Consider the following 17,775-nt stretch of genomic DNA (forward strand, 5'->3'; position numbering starts at 1 on the left):
ATGGCTTATCCATTCAGAGAGACTTGGGTGAGTGATTACCAGAGGTTTTGGAAGTCTGTGGCGCCTGGTGGAACGTTGCGCCTCACCTCGCAGGCAACGTTGCCGATACTTTGCTCCAAACCGGAGAGAGCAAAGGGTTATTAAACAGTGATCCACTGAAGAACTGTAGAATCCTAGAGCAGCCCGGGTGGGAAGGGACCTCAAAAGATCGTCTGGTCCAACCTTTATCTAGCACCCTGTCCAATGGCATCTTGAAAACCTCCAGCGATGGGGACCCTACCATGTCCCTGGGGAGGCTGTTCCAGTGGATGATTGGTCTCACTGGAAAAGAGGAGAGAAGGGGGGGGAAAGAAAAAAAAGAGTCTGTCTTGTATCACCGTGAAACCCCTCTCCTGGTGCAAGTCGTCTGGGCAAGGCAGCTAGGCACCGGACTCACCGCGGGCCAAAGGTGAGCAACTCAGCGACTCAACTGGTGGCGCCCCTGTGAAAACACATTTAAGGAAGGGCAAAACGCTGTCCGGGGCAGGTAGTTCCCTGCTGCCCGCGGATCCGGCTGGTGGCTATTTCCCGGAGGAACTTCTTGTCCTGGTTTTGTTAAAAGCAAGACCGGTTCTCTTTTAGTGATCTTTTTTCTTTCAGCTAAGTTCTTCTAGGTGGCTGTACTTTTCTGAGTTTTAGCCGGCATATTTTTCCTAGGATGCTGTACTCGGTGCTGATAAGAGACCAACGGAATGCTGAAGAAGCTCGTGTTTAGATTTATTACCATGGTAGCTAAGAAAGACTGATAAGTTTTCCCACGTTCCGTTGTGCGAGGGGCGTGTTTGAGGAGGGGTGGATGGAACAGGTGACTAGAACTGACCAACGGAAGTATTCCATCCCATAATCGTCATACCCCCTGTCTAAGAGGGTGATGCAGGCCTCAGGCCCTGCATCCCTGCAACCAGGTTCCGGTTTGCTGTGAAGTCCCGCCCATGACTTCCGGGGGCCTGGCCTGCACCTGCACCTGCTGGAGCCACCAGCTCCGCACACCCAGCTCCGCCGCTGCTGGAGTGACGCCAGCTCCACATCGAGCGCTTGAGATTGGTTTTGTATATTTTGTATCTATTCTCTATGTATTAGTAGCATTAGTAAAACCCTTTAAAACTTTCCAACTTGAAGTCTCTCTTCCTTTCCCCTTATCTTTTTTATCATCTTTCCGATCTAAAGGAAAGGGGTGGCGTGAAAATGAGGGGATAACAGGGAGCGTCTGCCACGGTTTATTGCCGCCTTGCCTTAAACCTTGACACTTCTTCATCCTGTTTTCTTTCCCCCTGTCCTCTTGAGGAGGGGCAGTGAGAGAGAGCAGCTGGCTGGGCCCCTGGCAGCTGGCCAAGGTCAACCCATCACCAAGCCTAAAAGGCAGATTCCTCTGCGCAGAAGTTGAAGGGGGCTGGTGGTTTAAAGAACAACAGTGACTGGGGTAGGAACAGGACGTTTTGGAGATAAAAAAAGTTGGGAAACGTCTGGAGGGCCTGTCACTTTGAGGGGGGCAAATTTCATGAGAAAAAGCCTTCTTTCTGAGCAATAAGAGGTTCGTGTGAGAAAAAAGGACCCGGTCTCCGTTTTTTCCTCGCTTGGTAATACAAGTGACAAAGACCTGGAGCCCCTGCGCGCAAAGGGATGAAAATGTACGGAGCCCGTCGGATGCTCTTTGCGCGTGCGTTGGAAACCCGGGAACAGCTACAAAGAGGTCATGGAGTAGACTGTGAGCTTGGTTAACTCGGTCTGGCTAAACTCAATTAAAACAGAGCTTTAGAGAAGGCAATGCCCTGAGGATGCGAGGGAGAAAAGGACAATAAGAAAGGCTGAAGATGCAGTTCCTGACCCTTTTGTCAGGAAGGATTAGGACTGAATGTTGATTTGACTGAAGCGCAGGTAGCCATCGGTCTTCTGTAACTGAAATTTCAGCAGCAAAGGAGCCCCAAAGCTGAGAATTGGGCACCAGTGATGCTTCTGATAGCGGCCGGGTGTCACAGGAGAAGAGTCAAGAGATCACTCAGATCTGATCTGGCCTAGTAGTTAGTTTACTCAGGTCTGATCAGTAAATTTAGGTGTGTAAAATATTTAATAAGTACAGCTGGATGCTATTTACGACACTTAAAGTTAGTATGGGATACAAAGATTCTCGCGTAAGCTTACTATACGCATCTTAAAGGTCACAGGCCTGCAAAAACCTGTCGCCTACCAGCCCGTCGCTGCCTGGTGTCAGGTAAGGGATCTCTCAGCCTCAAGGGGAAACCTCGAGAGGCGTCCCTACTCAAGGGGAGATCGCCGCCGCGCAGCCAGCTGCTGCGGAGGGAGAGCTCAAGGGAGCCCGATGGCTGCACGCATTTATAGCATAAAGTGGTTGACTCGTAGTCGGATGTTTCTGCCACGCTCACGCGGGTTCGGCCGCTTATCAGCCCGGTCTCCAGCCAAACGGTTTTGTTGGATTCGGTGCTGGGTTCTCGCTGATAGCCTCACACGATAGGATTAACGTGTCCGGGCTTTGGCTTCTATGGTCACGGATCTACCCTTGAGAAGCCGGGTCTCTTGGGAGCTGATGGCTTCACCTGACCAGGTGGGGCAAGAGGGTCTTTGCCAACAAGCTGGCCAGACTGACAAGGAGGGCTTTAAACTAGACTCAGTGGGGGAAGAGGAGGGAGTTTTGAGCAACAGGGGCTGCTGACGCATTAGGAACCAACAGGGGAACACCTGCGAACCGCCGCAAAGGAATTGGGGCGTGATCCTCCAAAAAGGTGAGAGGGTCGACAGCCCAACTGAAGCGCCTCCATACCAGTGCACGCAGCACAGGTAACGAACAGGAGGAGTTGGAAGCCACTGTGCAGCTGGAAAGCCATGGCCTAATCGCTATCACTGAAACTTGGTGGGATGACTCACGCGACTGGAGCGCAGCAGTCGACGGCTACAAACTGTTCAGAAGGAAGCGGAAGCGGAGGCGGGGGGCGGGGGGGTCGCCCTCTGTGTAAAAAGAAACAGAGAGACATGAAAAAAGGATTGATTCCACAGAGCTGGCTTGGAAAGACACGCGCTTTGGATTTGATTTTCTCCCAGGAGGCATGCAGCTTAGAGACATCTGCAGCTGAAGTGGGGCTTTCAGGGAACAATTTAGAGCAAGCCCTGTTGGTTCTGCGAAATGCTCTGAAAAGTCAAGGCCTGCCCTGCCCTGGCAAAAGCAGTCCTTTGACTGGAGGGAAAAGCAGCACCAAAAAGAGCCGCGAGCACGCTTGGGGTGGACTTGCTGCGGTAATAAACAACAGCGAAGAGTACTTGTAGCTACAGCAGCCTCTTCTGAGACCTCGTTGCCCGCCCACAGGGTCGCAGCACTACGCGTCACAGATCCCTCCGCGGCCCGAGCGCACGCAAACTGCCCGAGCCCCGGTAACACCAGGTCGACGAGGGCGGACCCGCCAAGGGGGGCGGGGACGAGGGCAAACGACAGACGAGACAGCCAATCGAGACGCGGGATCGGCCGGCGGCGATCTGACGGCCCAATGGGAGCCGCGGAGGGCCTGGCCGAGTGGAGGAAGCGACAGCGGGCGTTGTCGTGGCTGCCGAGATTATTGGGGCGCGGGCGGCCTGGCGGCGCCATTACTGTCTTCGGCAAGGTCCCCGGCAAGGCGTTTCCCCGCCAACGTCGTCTACGAGGACGAGAAGGTAGCCGCGGCTTTGCTCTGTGCGCGTTTCTTCTTCGCTTCCCCCTCCTCCCCCCGCGCTCGCAGGCCCCCTGAGCCGAGGGCCCGTTGCGCGCTGCCCGGGAGCGCGGCAGGGCGGGTGGCGGCATTGCTGCGGGTGGGCGGAGGGACGGGCGACGGACGGGGCCTCTCTGGGTTGTGGCGCTCTCTACCGCACCATCCCTAAAACATCGCGCTTCGTCGGTGTCCCGTCCCGTCCCGTCCCCCGGCTGCCGCGGCGCGTACCGGGTTGCTGGTACTGTCCGGTTCGCCTCGGTTTCCAGCCCCCCCCCACCCCCTCGCTCCGTGTCGTGTATGCGCGCGCGCAGAGAAGGGCCTCTGACGGTTACGCGCTGGGTGGCAGCCGCAGACGTTTGCCGCGTGATATCCCTTTGGCACTGCAAGTCGAGCAAAGTTTGCTGCCGAGGGATGGGAGCGGCCCTTCCTCGTGTAGGATGGTAGTCTTGAAACCTTAGGTTAAGCACACGCAGTCAGTGTCCTCGGGGATTCCCGGTGTATGTACGCGAACAGTGAAGGTCCGCGAGGAGTTAGTTCCGCGTAGGAGAAAGGCAGGTCTTGGTGTGCCTCGTAATAGCATTATAGAGATTTTGCAGCTCTGCTGTGCTAGGTTTTGGTTCTGAACCCCCAAACTGGATTATTAAAGCAAAGAAGTACAGCTGCTCTTGTTTTTCTTAAAAACGGGTCATCCTGCAGGCTGCCAAAGCTTCCCAGATCTTGTTTCTGGGGTGAAGTGAGACCACGATAACAGCATGCTTGCAACGTTCACGGGTGCTGGTGCGCCACAGTGTGCTAGTAACTAGAGTGAGCTGCTTAGACTGCGGGGAAAAAGAAAATTGCGGCCGTTACCTACATGATGTTAACTTTCAGTTAGTATCCTGTATAATTTTGTTATTAAAATGCTGAAGGTTAACGGTTAGGGACGTCTTCTGCTTTTGAAGGTAGGGTTTCTGTGCGGCATAGAAGGCGGACTCGCGCTATGCCCTTGCAGGCTTCCTGTGATCATGCTTTTGTTCAGTACTTGAGCTCCCTGTACCGCGGCAAACGAACGGCCGCTGATCTTGCACTCCGCTAAATTCTTTGCCGATTCAGTTAAGCCGTTTGCCTCCCGCCTCTGTGTGGACCGCATTGAATAGAAAAACTGCTTAGGAAATGATCAACCCAAATTAAACCATACTGGAGGTCGCTAATCTGAAGTACTGGCCCGTCTCGTTGCCCCTGTCACCTTGCGTGCTGAATCCCGCTTCTGGAGGGGGCTCTGTAAATATGTTGTATTTCGAGTACAGCAAGTATTAATATCGCGTGAGAATAAAAAGAAAATCAACGTCTCGGCTTGCGTTTGGGGTCTCGGGTGATCTGCTTCTGTACGAGTCCAGCGGGGCGTATTGATTTGCTTAAGCTATTACCTTTCTCTGAAGCCCGTTACGTTTCAACTGTTTACTCTTCCTCCAGTGCCTTGCGTTCCGCGATCTTTCACCCCAAGCTGCGACGCTTTTCCTAGTCATGCCTAAGGAGCCGATTATCAGGTTATCTGAAGCTGAAGATTCCGGTGACTCTGTAAGTACTGTGGAAGCTTTCTGTACGCTGAAGAGTACCTGTAATTAGTTCCTAATTTTCTGGACTCTTTCCCAGCCCCTCTTTTCCTCTTGATAGGGCACAGGAGGCTATTCTGGGTTTTCTGGCGCTGTAATCTTTTGCCTCTGGCTTGTAATGGAATTGAGCTTTTTGACTAACAGCGGCGATGCGAAGCAATGCTCGTCCCTGGGTATGTACTTCTGGTGCAAAATGCGGGGCTGTTTTGTTTTGGAGTGCGGTCTGATGCCCGTTGTCATGGTTTATAGAGTAAGAGGAGGAGTAGTACTAGTTCTTCTTCTAATATGGAGAAGAGGGCTTGGGGTTTTTGGCAGGTCAGGGGCGAGGAAGGGCAAAGCTGGTTGAGAGGTGCTGGATGCTTCACTTTTAGCTATAAAAGTCGAGTTCAGAGACTCCGTAAAGCCACGCAAAAGGCAGCCTAAAGCTTATTTTGCACCAGAATTGCTTATGTTGCCTGGAGATGTAAGGGGGCTTTAACCCAGAGACAAACTTGGCTTCCGTGGCCGTTTTGTAGTCGGGCAGTGTCTTGCTTGAAACAAATTGCATAGCTGCTTCCCCCCCCTCCCCCATAGTGGTGTGCATAATAGGTCTTTGTAGCTTTGCCTGGCAAATGTCGGTTGGGGGCGGGCGGGCGGGCAGACAGACAGACAGTAATTTGGAGCGCAGTGGTTGAATTGCTAGGAATTGGCATGCTGGTTTCTCTGGGGGGTGGTCCTCTGCTCTCGGTCCTTCCCTTCCTGCCCTCTCCCCTCTTTGTGTGTGGCTTTTTATTTTATTAATTTATGGGTTTGTACTTCCTTCTCCAGCTTCCTGGGCATTTAATGATTGTTGGCAAGAAGCGTGCTGCTCGCCTGGGTCTGACCAACGGATTCCGGATGGTTGTGGATGAAGGGCCCGAGGGTGGGCAGTCTGTCTGTCACGTACGTCTGCCTGTTCGGGGTGGCCGTGAGTTGGGCTGTCCGCCCGGCTAAGATTTGTTTGCACCGCAAGAGTCGCTGGACGGGCACGAACCGCCTCTGAATGGATTTTTGTCTGTTGCCCGTCAGTCTAGCCACTGTTGAAGTCTAATTTTGTGTGACGTGTGTCTGTGGAAGGTACTAAAAGCTTTGAGCAGCAGTTGCACAATAAAAATTAGCATGGGGATATCACCTCTGTCTTGTGCGTCTTACTGAGGGGAAAGAGTTCTGCAGGTTAAAATGGCGTCTCCCCGGAGTGCAAGTATGTGGAACGTTTCAGTCCGTTCACAGCGTTCTGTAGACAGATAATGATTTGCCCAGTCATTTGAAGCGTGGCGCTGGAACCGCTTGGCAGTAGTCTCCCGTGTGTGGCCCGAAGCGAACTCGTAGCTTTTTGGAAGTGGTACGCAAACGTACATAAAGCCGGCGTCGGCTGCTGCTGCAACTTGAGAAGATACCGTACGTGACGCTACAGGCATGCCGTACGAGGGTGGTTTCGGCACAGTGCAATGCGTTGGAAGCATCCAACTCCTATTGGAGCGCTTGATCAATGGCTGTGTGCGAAGGCCCCGTTGACATCCCTTTTCTGGTGAGGAGGGATACGGCAGGAGAAAGCGGTCGGTCTGAATGGCAGCTGCGGTGCTTCCATAGCAGAGTGGAATATCTCTTTTTGTCAGTTTGGGTCAGCTGTCCTGGCTCTGTCCCCTCCCAACCTCTTGCCCACCCCCAGCCCACTGGCCGGTGGGGGTGCTTGGAGAGACAGCCTCTGTGCCGTGGGAGCACTGCTCAGCAGTAGCCAAAGCATCGGTGTGTTCTCAACACCCTTCTAGCTAGAGCTACAAAGCACAGCACTACGAGGGCTGCTGTGGGGAAAGTTACCTCCGTCCCAGCCAGACCCAAACCAAAAGTACATCACAGGGAGACGGCAAACTTCATCTTTCTTTAACAGCTATTGAAAAAGGGAGATGGGCGTGGGAAAGCAGGGCGATCCTTTGTTGCCCTTGAACGCTATGTTACTGAGGCAGAGGCATCTGAGACGCCCACTGGAAGGCGTCTGTCATCTCTTCTGTATCCCCAAGCCATCAGGTGAAGTTTGGTGACACCCGAGGGCTTCACCTTTGTTTCATCTTCCCTGGGGAGGAGATGGAAATGATTTACCTGAAGTAGGTGGAATCTGACAGGTGATGTTGCCTTGAAACTGCACTGGTGCAGTGTTTGCTTACTGACTGACCGAGCCAGGTAAGGTCTATTGTTCCGTCTGTGTAAACTCCCTAAGGCATCTAGGAGGTGTTCCCGCTTCTGGGGGCAGGGGGATTGTGAAGAAGCTAGGTATGGCTTATCCATTCAGAGAGACTTGGGTGAGTGATTACCAGAGGTTTTGGAAGTCTGTGGCGCCTGGTGGAACGTTGCGCCTCACCTCGCAGGCAACGTTGCCGATACTTTGCTCCAAACCGGAGAGAGCAAAGGGTTATTAAACAGTGATCCACTGAAGAACTGTAGAATCCTAGAGCAGCCCGGGTGGGAAGGGACCTCAAAAGATCGTCTGGTCCAACCTTTATCTAGCACCCTGTCCAATGGCATCTTGAAAACCTCCAGCGATGGGGACCCTACCATGTCCCTGGGGAGGCTGTTCCAGTGGATGATTGGTCTCACTGGAAAAGAGGAGAGAAGGGGGGGGAAAGAAAAAAAAGAGTCTGTCTTGTATCACCGTGAAACCCCTCTCCTGGTGCAAGTCGTCTGGGCAAGGCAGCTAGGCACCGGACTCACCGCGGGCCAAAGGTGAGCAACTCAGCGACTCAACTGGTGGCGCCCCTGTGAAAACACATTTAAGGAAGGGCAAAACGCTGTCCGGGGCAGGTAGTTCCCTGCTGCCCGCGGATCCGGCTGGTGGCTATTTCCCGGAGGAACTTCTTGTCCTGGTTTTGTTAAAAGCAAGACCGGTTCTCTTTTAGTGATCTTTTTTCTTTCAGCTAAGTTCTTCTAGGTGGCTGTACTTTTCTGAGTTTTAGCCTGCATATTTTTCCTAGGATGCTGTACTCGGTGCTGATAAGAGACCAACGGAATGCTGAAGAAGCTCGTGTTTAGATTTATTACCATGGTAGCTAAGAAAGACTGATAAGTTTTCCCACGTTCCGTTGTGCGAGGGGCGTGTTTGAGGAGGGGTGGATGGAACAGGTGACTAGAACTGACCAACGGAAGTATTCCATCCCATAATCGTCATACCCCCTGTCTAAGAGGGTGATGCAGGCCTCAGGCCCTGCATCCCTGCAACCAGGTTCCGGTTTGCTGTGAAGTCCCGCCCATGACTTCCGGGGGCCTGGCCTGCACCTGCACCTGCTGGAGCCACCAGCTCCGCACACCCAGCTCCGCCGCTGCTGGAGTGACGCCAGCTCCACATCGAGCGCTTGAGATTGGTTTTGTATATTTTGTATCTATTCTCTATGTATTAGTAGCATTAGTAAAACCCTTTAAAACTTTCCAACTTGAAGTCTCTCTTCCTTTCCCCTTATCTTTTTTATCATCTTTCCGATCTAAAGGAAAGGGGTGGCGTGAAAATGAGGGGATAACAGGGAGCGTCTGCCACGGTTTATTGCCGCCTTGCCTTAAACCTTGACACTTCTTCATCCTGTTTTCTTTCCCCCTGTCCTCTTGAGGAGGGGCAGTGAGAGAGAGCAGCTGGCTGGGCCCCTGGCAGCTGGCCAAGGTCAACCCATCACCAAGCCTAAAAGGCAGATTCCTCTGCGCAGAAGTTGAAGGGGGCTGGTGGTTTAAAGAACAACAGTGACTGGGGTAGGAACAGGACGTTTTGGAGATAAAAAAAGTTGGGAAACGTCTGGAGGGCCTGTCACTTTGAGGGGGGCAAATTTCATGAGAAAAAGCCTTCTTTCTGAGCAATAAGAGGTTCGTGTGAGAAAAAAGGACCCGGTCTCCGTTTTTTCCTCGCTTGGTAATACAAGTGACAAAGACCTGGAGCCCCTGCGCGCAAAGGGATGAAAATGTACGGAGCCCGTCGGATGCTCTTTGCGCGTGCGTTGGAAACCCGGGAACAGCTACAAAGAGGTCATGGAGTAGACTGTGAGCTTGGTTAACTCGGTCTGGCTAAACTCAATTAAAACAGAGCTTTAGAGAAGGCAATGCCCTGAGGATGCGAGGGAGAAAAGGACAATAAGAAAGGCTGAAGATGCAGTTCCTGACCCTTTTGTCAGGAAGGATTAGGACTGAATGTTGATTTGACTGAAGCGCAGGTAGCCATCGGTCTTCTGTAACTGAAATTTCAGCAGCAAAGGAGCCCCAAAGCTGAGAATTGGGCACCAGTGATGCTTCTGATAGCGGCCGGGTGTCACAGGAGAAGAGTCAAGAGATCACTCAGATCTGATCTGGCCTAGTAGTTAGTTTACTCAGGTCTGATCAGTAAATTTAGGTGTGTAAAATATTTAATAAGTACAGCTGGATGCTATTTACGACACTTAAAGTTAGTATGGGATACAAAGATTCTCGCGTAAGCTTACTATACGCATCTTAAAGGTCACAGGCCTGCAAAAACGTGTCGCCTACCAGCCCGTCGCTGCCTGGTGTCAGGTAAGGGATCTCTCAGCCTCAAGGGGAAACCTCGAGAGGCGTCCCTACTCAAGGGGAGATCGCCGCCGCGCAGCCAGCTGCTGCGGAGGGAGAGCTCAAGGGAGCCCGATGGCTGCACGCATTTATAGCATAAAGTGGTTGACTCGTAGTCGGATGTTTCTGCCACGCTCACGCGGGTTCGGCCGCTTATCAGCCCGGTCTCCAGCCAAACGGTTTTGTTGGATTCGGTGCTGGGTTCTCGCTGATAGCCTCACACGATAGGATTAACGTGTCCGGGCTTTGGCTTCTATGGTCACGGATCTACCCTTGAGAAGCCGGGTCTCTTGGGAGCTGATGGCTTCACCTGACCAGGTGGGGCAAGAGGGTCTTTGCCAACAAGCTGGCCAGACTGACAAGGAGGGCTTTAAACTAGACTCAGTGGGGGAAGAGGAGGGAGTTTTGAGCAACAGGGGCTGCTGACGCATTAGGAACCAACAGGGGAACACCTGCGAACCGCCGCAAAGGAATTGGGGCGTGATCCTCCAAAAAGGTGAGAGGGTCGACAGCCCAACTGAAGCGCCTCCATACCAGTGCACGCAGCACAGGTAACGAACAGGAGGAGTTGGAAGCCACTGTGCAGCTGGAAAGCCATGGCCTAATCGCTATCACTGAAACTTGGTGGGATGACTCACGCGACTGGAGCGCAGCAGTCGACGGCTACAAACTGTTCAGAAGGAAGCGGAAGCGGAGGCGGGGGGCGGGGGGGTCGCCCTCTGTGTAAAAAGAAACAGAGAGACATGAAAAAAGGATTGATTCCACAGAGCTGGCTTGGAAAGACACGCGCTTTGGATTTGATTTTCTCCCAGGAGGCATGCAGCTTAGAGACATCTGCAGCTGAAGTGGGGCTTTCAGGGAACAATTTAGAGCAAGCCCTGTTGGTTCTGCGAAATGCTCTGAAAAGTCAAGGCCTGCCCTGCCCTGGCAAAAGCAGTCCTTTGACTGGAGGGAAAAGCAGCACCAAAAAGAGCCGCGAGCACGCTTGGGGTGGACTTGCTGCGGTAATAAACAACAGCGAAGAGTACTTGTAGCTACAGCAGCCTCTTCTGAGACCTCGTTGCCCGCCCACAGGGTCGCAGCACTACGCGTCACAGATCCCTCCGCGGCCCGAGCGCACGCAAACTGCCCGAGCCCCGGTAACACCAGGTCGACGAGGGCGGACCCGCCAAGGGGGGCGGGGACGAGGGCAAACGACAGACGAGACAGCCAATCGAGACGCGGGATCGGCCGGCGGCGATCTGACGGCCCAATGGGAGCCGCGGAGGGCCTGGCCGAGTGGAGGAAGCGACAGCGGGCGTTGTCGTGGCTGCCGAGATTATTGGGGCGCGGGCGGCCTGGCGGCGCCATTACTGTCTTCGGCAAGGTCCCCGGCAAGGCGTTTCCCCGCCAACGTCGTCTACGAGGACGAGAAGGTAGCCGCGGCTTTGCTCTGTGCGCGTTTCTTCTTCGCTTCCCCCTCCTCCCCCCGCGCTCGCAGGCCCCCTGAGCCGAGGGCCCGTTGCGCGCTGCCCGGGAGCGCGGCAGGGCGGGTGGCGGCATTGCTGCGGGTGGGCGGAGGGACGGGCGACGGACGGGGCCTCTCTGGGTTGTGGCGCTCTCTACCGCACCATCCCTAAAACATCGCGCTTCGTCGGTGTCCCGTCCCGTCCCGTCCCCCGGCTGCCGCGGCGCGTACCGGGTTGCTGGTACTGTCCGGTTCGCCTCGGTTTCCAGCCCCCCCCCACCCCCTCGCTCCGTGTCGTGTATGCGCGCGCGCAGAGAAGGGCCTCTGACGGTTACGCGCTGGGTGGCAGCCGCAGACGTTTGCCGCGTGATATCCCTTTGGCACTGCAAGTCGAGCAAAGTTTGCTGCCGAGGGATGGGAGCGGCCCTTCCTCGTGTAGGATGGTAGTCTTGAAACCTTAGGTTAAGCACACGCAGTCAGTGTCCTCGGGGATTCCCGGTGTATGTACGCGAACAGTGAAGGTCCGCGAGGAGTTAGTTCCGCGTAGGAGAAAGGCAGGTCTTGGTGTGCCTCGTAATAGCATTATAGAGATTTTGCAGCTCTGCTGTGCTAGGTTTTGGTTCTGAACCCCCAAACTGGATTATTAAAGCAAAGAAGTACAGCTGCTCTTGTTTTTCTTAAAAACGGGTCATCCTGCAGGCTGCCAAAGCTTCCCAGATCTTGTTTCTGGGGTGAAGTGGGACCACGATAACAGCATGCTTGCAACGTTCACGGGTGCTGGTGCGCCACAGTGTGCTAGTAACTAGAGTGAGCTGCTTAGACTGCGGGGAAAAAGAAAATTGCGGCCGTTACCTACATGATGTTAACTTTCAGTTAGTATCCTGTATAATTTTGTTATTAAAATGCTGAAGGTTAACGGTTAGGGACGTCTTCTGCTTTTGAAGGTAGGGTTTCTGTGCGGCATAGAAGGCGGACTCGCGCTATGCCCTTGCAGGCTTCCTGTGATCATGCTTTTGTTCAGTACTTGAGCTCCCTGTACCGCGGCAAACGAACGGCCGCTGATCTTGCGCTCCGCTAAATTCTTTGCCGATTCAGTTAAGCCGTTTGCCTCCCGCCTCTGTGTGGACCGCATTGAATAGAAAAACTGCTTAGGAAATGATCAACCCAAATTAAACCATACTGGAGGTCGCTAATCTGAAGTACTGGCCCGTCTCGTTGCCCCTGTCACCTTGCGTGCTGAATCCCGCTTCTGGAGGGGGCTCTGTAAATATGTTGTATTTCGAGTACAGCAAGTATTAATATCGCGTGAGAATAAAAAGAAAATCAACGTCTCGGCTTGCGTTTGGGGTCTCGGGTGATCTGCTTCTGTACGAGTCCAGCGGGGCGTATTGATTTGCTTAAGCTATTACCTTTCTCTGAAGCCCGTTACGTTTCAACTGTTTACTCTTCCTCCAGTGCCTTGCGTTCCGCGATCTTTCACCCCAAGCTGCGACGCTTTTCCTAGTCATGCCTAAGGAGCCGATTATCAGGTTATCTGAAGCTGAAGATTCCGGTGACTCTGTAAGTACTGTGGAAGCTTTCTGTACGCTGAAGAGTACCTGTAATTAGTTCCTAATTTTCTGGACTCTTTCCCAGCCCCTCTTTTCCTCTTGATAGGGCACAGGAGGCTATTCTGGGTTTTCTGGCGCTGTAATCTTTTGCCTCTGGCTTGTAATGGAATTGAGCTTTTTGACTAACAGCGGCGATGCGAAGCAATGCTCGTCCCTGGGTATGTACTTCTGGTGCAAAATGCGGGGCTGTTTTGTTTTGGAGTGCGGTCTGATGCCCGTTGTCATGGTTTATAGAGTAAGAGGAGGAGTAGTACTAGTTCTTCTTCTAATATGGAGAAGAGGGCTTGGGGTTTTTGGCAGGTCAGGGGCGAGGAAGGGCAAAGCTGGTTGAGAGGTGCTGGATGCTTCACTTTTAGCTATAAAAGTCGAGTTCAGAGACTCCGTAAAGCCACGCAAAAGGCAGCCTAAAGCTTATTTTGCACCAGAATTGCTTATGTTGCCTGGAGATGTAAGGGGGCTTTAACCCAGAGACAAACTTGGCTTCCGTGGCCGTTTTGTAGTCGGGCAGTGTCTTGCTTGAAACAAATTGCATAGCTGCTTCCCCCCCCTCCCCCATAGTGGTGTGCATAATAGGTCTTTGTAGCTTTGCCTGGCAAATGTCGGTTGGGGGCGGGCGGGCGGGCAGACAGACAGACAGTAATTTGGAGCGCAGTGGTTGAATTGCTAGGAATTGGCATGCTGGTTTCTCTGGGGGGTGGTCCTCTGCTCTCGGTCCTTCCCTTCCTGCCCTCTCCCCTCTTTGTGTGTGGCTTTTTATTTTATTAATTTATGGGTTTGTACTTCCTTCTCCAGCTTCCTGGGCATTTAATGATTGTTGGCAAGAAGCGTGCTGCTCGCCTGGGTCTGACCAACGGATTCCGGATGGTTGTGGATGAAGGGCCCGAGGGTGGGCAGTCTGTCTGTCACGTACGTCTGCCTGTTCGGGGTGGCCGTGAGTTGGGCTGTCCGCCCGGCTAAGATTTGTTTGCACCGCAAGAGTCGCTGGACGGGCACGAACCGCCTCTGAATGGATTTTTGTCTGTTGCCCGTCAGTCTAGCCACTGTTGAAGTCTAATTTTGTGTGACGTGTGTCTGTGGAAGGTACTAAAAGCTTTGAGCAGCAGTTGCACAATAAAAATTAGCATGGGGATATCACCTCTGTCTTGTGCGTCTTACTGAGGGGAAAGAGTTCTGCAGGTTAAAATGGCGTCTCCCCGGAGTGCAAGTATGTGGAACGTTTCAGTCCGTTCACAGCGTTCTGTAGACAGATAATGATTTGCCCAGTCATTTGAAGCGTGGCGCTGGAACCGCTTGGCAGTAGTCTCCCGTGTGTGGCCCGAAGCGAACTCGTAGCTTTTTGGAAGTGGTACGCAAACGTACATAAAGCCGGCGTCGGCTGCTGCTGCAACTTGAGAAGATACCGTACGTGACGCTACAGGCATGCCGTACGAGGGTGGTTTCGGCACAGTGCAATGCGTTGGAAGCATCCAACTCCTATTGGAGCGCTTGATCAATGGCTGTGTGCGAAGGCCCCGTTGACATCCCTTTTCTGGTGAGGAGGGATACGGCAGGAGAAAACGGTCGGTCTGAATGGCAGCTGCGGTGCTTCCATAGCAGAGTGGAATATCTCTTTTTGTCAGTTTGGGTCAGCTGTCCTGGCTCTGTCCCCTCCCAACCTCTTGCCCACCCCCAGCCCACTGGCCGGTGGGGGTGCTTGGAGAGACAGCCTCTGTGCCGTGGGAGCACTGCTCAGCAGTAGCCAAAGCATCGGTGTGTTCTCAACACCCTTCTAGCTAGAGCTAAAAAGCACAGCACTACGAGGGCTGCTGTGGGGAAAGTTACCTCCGTCCCAGCCAGACCCAAACCAAAAGTACATCACAGGGAGACGGCAAACTTCATCTTTCTTTAACAGCTATTGAAAAAGGGAGATGGGCGTGGGAAAGCAGGGCGATCCTTTGTTGCCCTTGAACGCTATGTTACTGAGGCAGAGGCATCTGAGACGCCCACTGGAAGGCGTCTATCATCTCTTCTGTATCCCCAAGCCATCAGGTGAAGTTTGGCGACACCCGAGGGCTTCACCTTTGTTTCATCTTCCCTGGGGAGGAGATGGAAATGATTTACCTGAAGTAGGTGGAATCTGACAGGTGATGTTGCCTTGAAACTGCACTGGTGCAGTGTTTGCTTACTGACTGACCGAGCCAGGTAAGGTCTATTGTTCCGTCTGTGTAAACTCCCTAAGGCATCTAGGAGGTGTTCCCGCTTCTGGGGGCAGGGGGATTGTGAAGAAGCTAGGTATGGCTTATCCATTCAGAGAGACTTGGGTGAGTGATTACCAGAGGTTTTGGAAGTCTGTGGCGCCTGGTGGAACGTTGCGCCTCACCTCGCAGGCAACGTTGCCGATACTTTGCTCCAAACCGGAGAGAGCAAAGGGTTATTAAACAGTGATCCACTGAAGAACTGTAGAATCCTAGAGCAGCCCGGGTGGGAAGGGACCTCAAAAGATCGTCTGGTCCAACCTTTATCTAGCACCCTGTCCAATGGCATCTTGAAAACCTCCAGCGATGGGGACCCTACCATGTCCCTGGGGAGGCTGTTCCAGTGGATGATTGGTCTCACTGGAAAAGAGGAGAGAAGGGGGGGGAAAGAAAAAAAAGAGTCTGTCTTGTATCACCGTGAAACCCCTCTCCTGGTGCAAGTCGTCTGGGCAAGGCAGCTAGGCACCGGACTCACCGCGGGCCAAAGCTGAGCAACTCAGCGACTCAACTGGTGGCGCCCCTGTGAAAACACATTTAAGGAAGGGCAAAACGCTGTCCGGGGCAGGTAGTTCCCTGCTGCCCGCGGATCCGGCTGGTGGCTATTTCCCGGAGGAACTTCTTGTCCTGGTTTTGTTAAAAGCAAGACCGGTTCTCTTTTAGTGATCTTTTTTCTTTCAGCTAAGTTCTTCTAGGTGGCTGTACTTTTCTGAGTTTTAGCCGGCATATTTTTCCTAGGATGCTGTACTCGGTGCTGATAAGAGACCAACGGAATGCTGAAGAAGCTCGTGTTTAGATTTATTACCATGGTAGCTAAGAAAGACTGATAAGTTTTCCCACGTTCCGTTGTGCGAGGGGCGTGTTTGAGGAGGGGTGGATGGAACAGGTGACTAGAACTGACCAACGGAAGTATTCCATCCCATAATCGTCATACCCCCTGTCTAAGAGGGTGATCACGAGGGTCAAGCTCTCTTTGACCACGGCTGGCATCTAGAGAGGACCCTGTCTGTCTGCCTGTGATCTACAGGCCTCAGGCCCTGCATCCCTGCAACCAGGTTCCGGTTTGCTGTGAAGTCCCGCCCATGACTTCCGGGGGCCTGGCCTGCACCTGCACCTGCTGGAGCCACCAGCTCCGCACACCCAGCTCCGCCGCTGCTGGAGTGACGCCAGCTCCACATCGAGCGCTTGAGATTGGTTTTGTATATTTTGTATCTATTCTCTATGTATTAGTAGCATTAGTAAAACCCTTTAAAACTTTCCAACTTGAAGTCTCTCTTCCTTTCCCCTTATCTTTTTTATCATCTTTCCGATCTAAAGGAAAGGGGTGGCGTGAAAATGAGGGGATAACAGGGAGCGTCTGCCACGGTTTATTGCCGCCTTGCCTTAAACCTTGACACTTCTTCATCCTGTTTTCTTTCCCCCTGTCCTCTTGAGGAGGGGCAGTGAGAGAGAGCAGCTGGCCAAGGTCAACCCATCACCAAGCCTAAAAGGCAGATTCCTCTGCGCAGAAGTTGAAGGGGGCTGGTGGTTTAAAGAACAACAGTGACTGGGGTAGGAACAGGACGTTTTGGAGATAAAAAAAGTTGGGAAACGTCTGGAGGGCCTGTCACTTTGAGGGGGGCAAATTTCATGAGAAAAAGCCTTCTTTCTGAGCAATAAGAGGTTCGTGTGAGAAAAAAGGACCCGGTCTCCGTTTTTTCCTCGCTTGGTAATACAAGTGACAAAGACCTGGAGCCCCTGCGCGCAAAGGGATGAAAATGTACGGAGCCCGTCGGATGCTCTTTGCGCGTGCGTTGGAAACCCGGGAACAGCTACAAAGAGGTCATGGAGTAGACTGTGAGCTTGGTTAACTCGGTCTGGCTAAACTCAATTAAAACAGAGCTTTAGAGAAGGCAATGCCCTGAGGATGCGAGGGAGAAAAGGACAATAAGAAAGGCTGAAGATGCAGTTCCTGACCCTTTTGTCAGGAAGGATTAGGACTGAATGTTGATTTGACTGAAGCGCAGGTAGCCATCGGTCTTCTGTAACTGAAATTTCAGCAGCAAAGGAGCCCCAAAGCTGAGAATTGGGCACCAGTGATGCTTCTGATAGCGGCCGGGTGTCACAGGAGAAGAGTCAAGAGATCACTCAGATCTGATCTGGCCTAGTAGTTAGTTTACTGAGGTCTGATCAGTAAATTTAGGTGTGTAAAATATTTAATAAGTACAGCTGGATGCTATTTACGACACTTAAAGTTAGTATGGGATACAAAGATTCTCGCGTAAGCTTACTATACGCATCTTAAAGGTCACAGGCCTGCAAAAACCTGTCGCCTACCAGCCCGTCGCTGCCTGGTGTCAGGTAAGGGATCTCTCAGCCTCAAGGGGAAACCTCGAGAGGCGTCCCTACTCAAGGGGAGATCGCCGCCGCGCAGCCAGCTGCTGCGGAGGGAGAGCTCAAGGGAGCCCGATGGCTGCACGCATTTATAGCATAAAGTGGTTGACTCGTAGTCGGATGTTTCTGCCACGCTCACGCGGGTTCGGCCGCTTATCAGCCCCGTCTCCTGTAGAGGGCTTTTGATAGATAAAGATCTGTTGCTGATTTAGTCAGGCTCCA

At 52.9% G+C, this 17,775-nt stretch overlaps 2 protein-coding genes across 2 annotated transcripts; both read left to right on the plus strand.

Moving 5' to 3' along the window:
• LOC308051462 (uncharacterized protein) lies at window positions 1–6,472 on the plus strand (the record flags this gene model as incomplete). The annotated part of the gene is made up of 5 exons (XM_080361900.1): window positions 1–27; window positions 2,195–2,248; window positions 3,316–3,696; window positions 5,184–5,288; window positions 6,131–6,472. 5 exons carry the CDS (start codon window positions 1–3, stop codon window positions 6,293–6,295), a joined length of 732 nt encoding a protein of 243 aa, XP_080218026.1. The 3' UTR covers window positions 6,296–6,472.
• A 1,139-nt stretch (window positions 6,473–7,611) lies between these two features.
• Window positions 7,612–14,083, plus strand: LOC308051463 (uncharacterized protein; the record flags this gene model as incomplete). Its single annotated transcript, XM_080361901.1, has 5 exons — window positions 7,612–7,638; window positions 9,806–9,859; window positions 10,927–11,307; window positions 12,795–12,899; window positions 13,742–14,083. 5 exons carry the CDS (start codon window positions 7,612–7,614, stop codon window positions 13,904–13,906), a joined length of 732 nt encoding a protein of 243 aa, XP_080218027.1. The 3' UTR covers window positions 13,907–14,083.
• Window positions 14,084–17,775: the final 3,692 nt, after the last annotated feature.

This window comes from Nesoenas mayeri, assembly GCF_963082525.1.
Source record: "Nesoenas mayeri genome assembly, chromosome: W".
NCBI classification, from domain to species: domain Eukaryota; kingdom Metazoa; phylum Chordata; class Aves; order Columbiformes; family Columbidae; genus Nesoenas; species Nesoenas mayeri.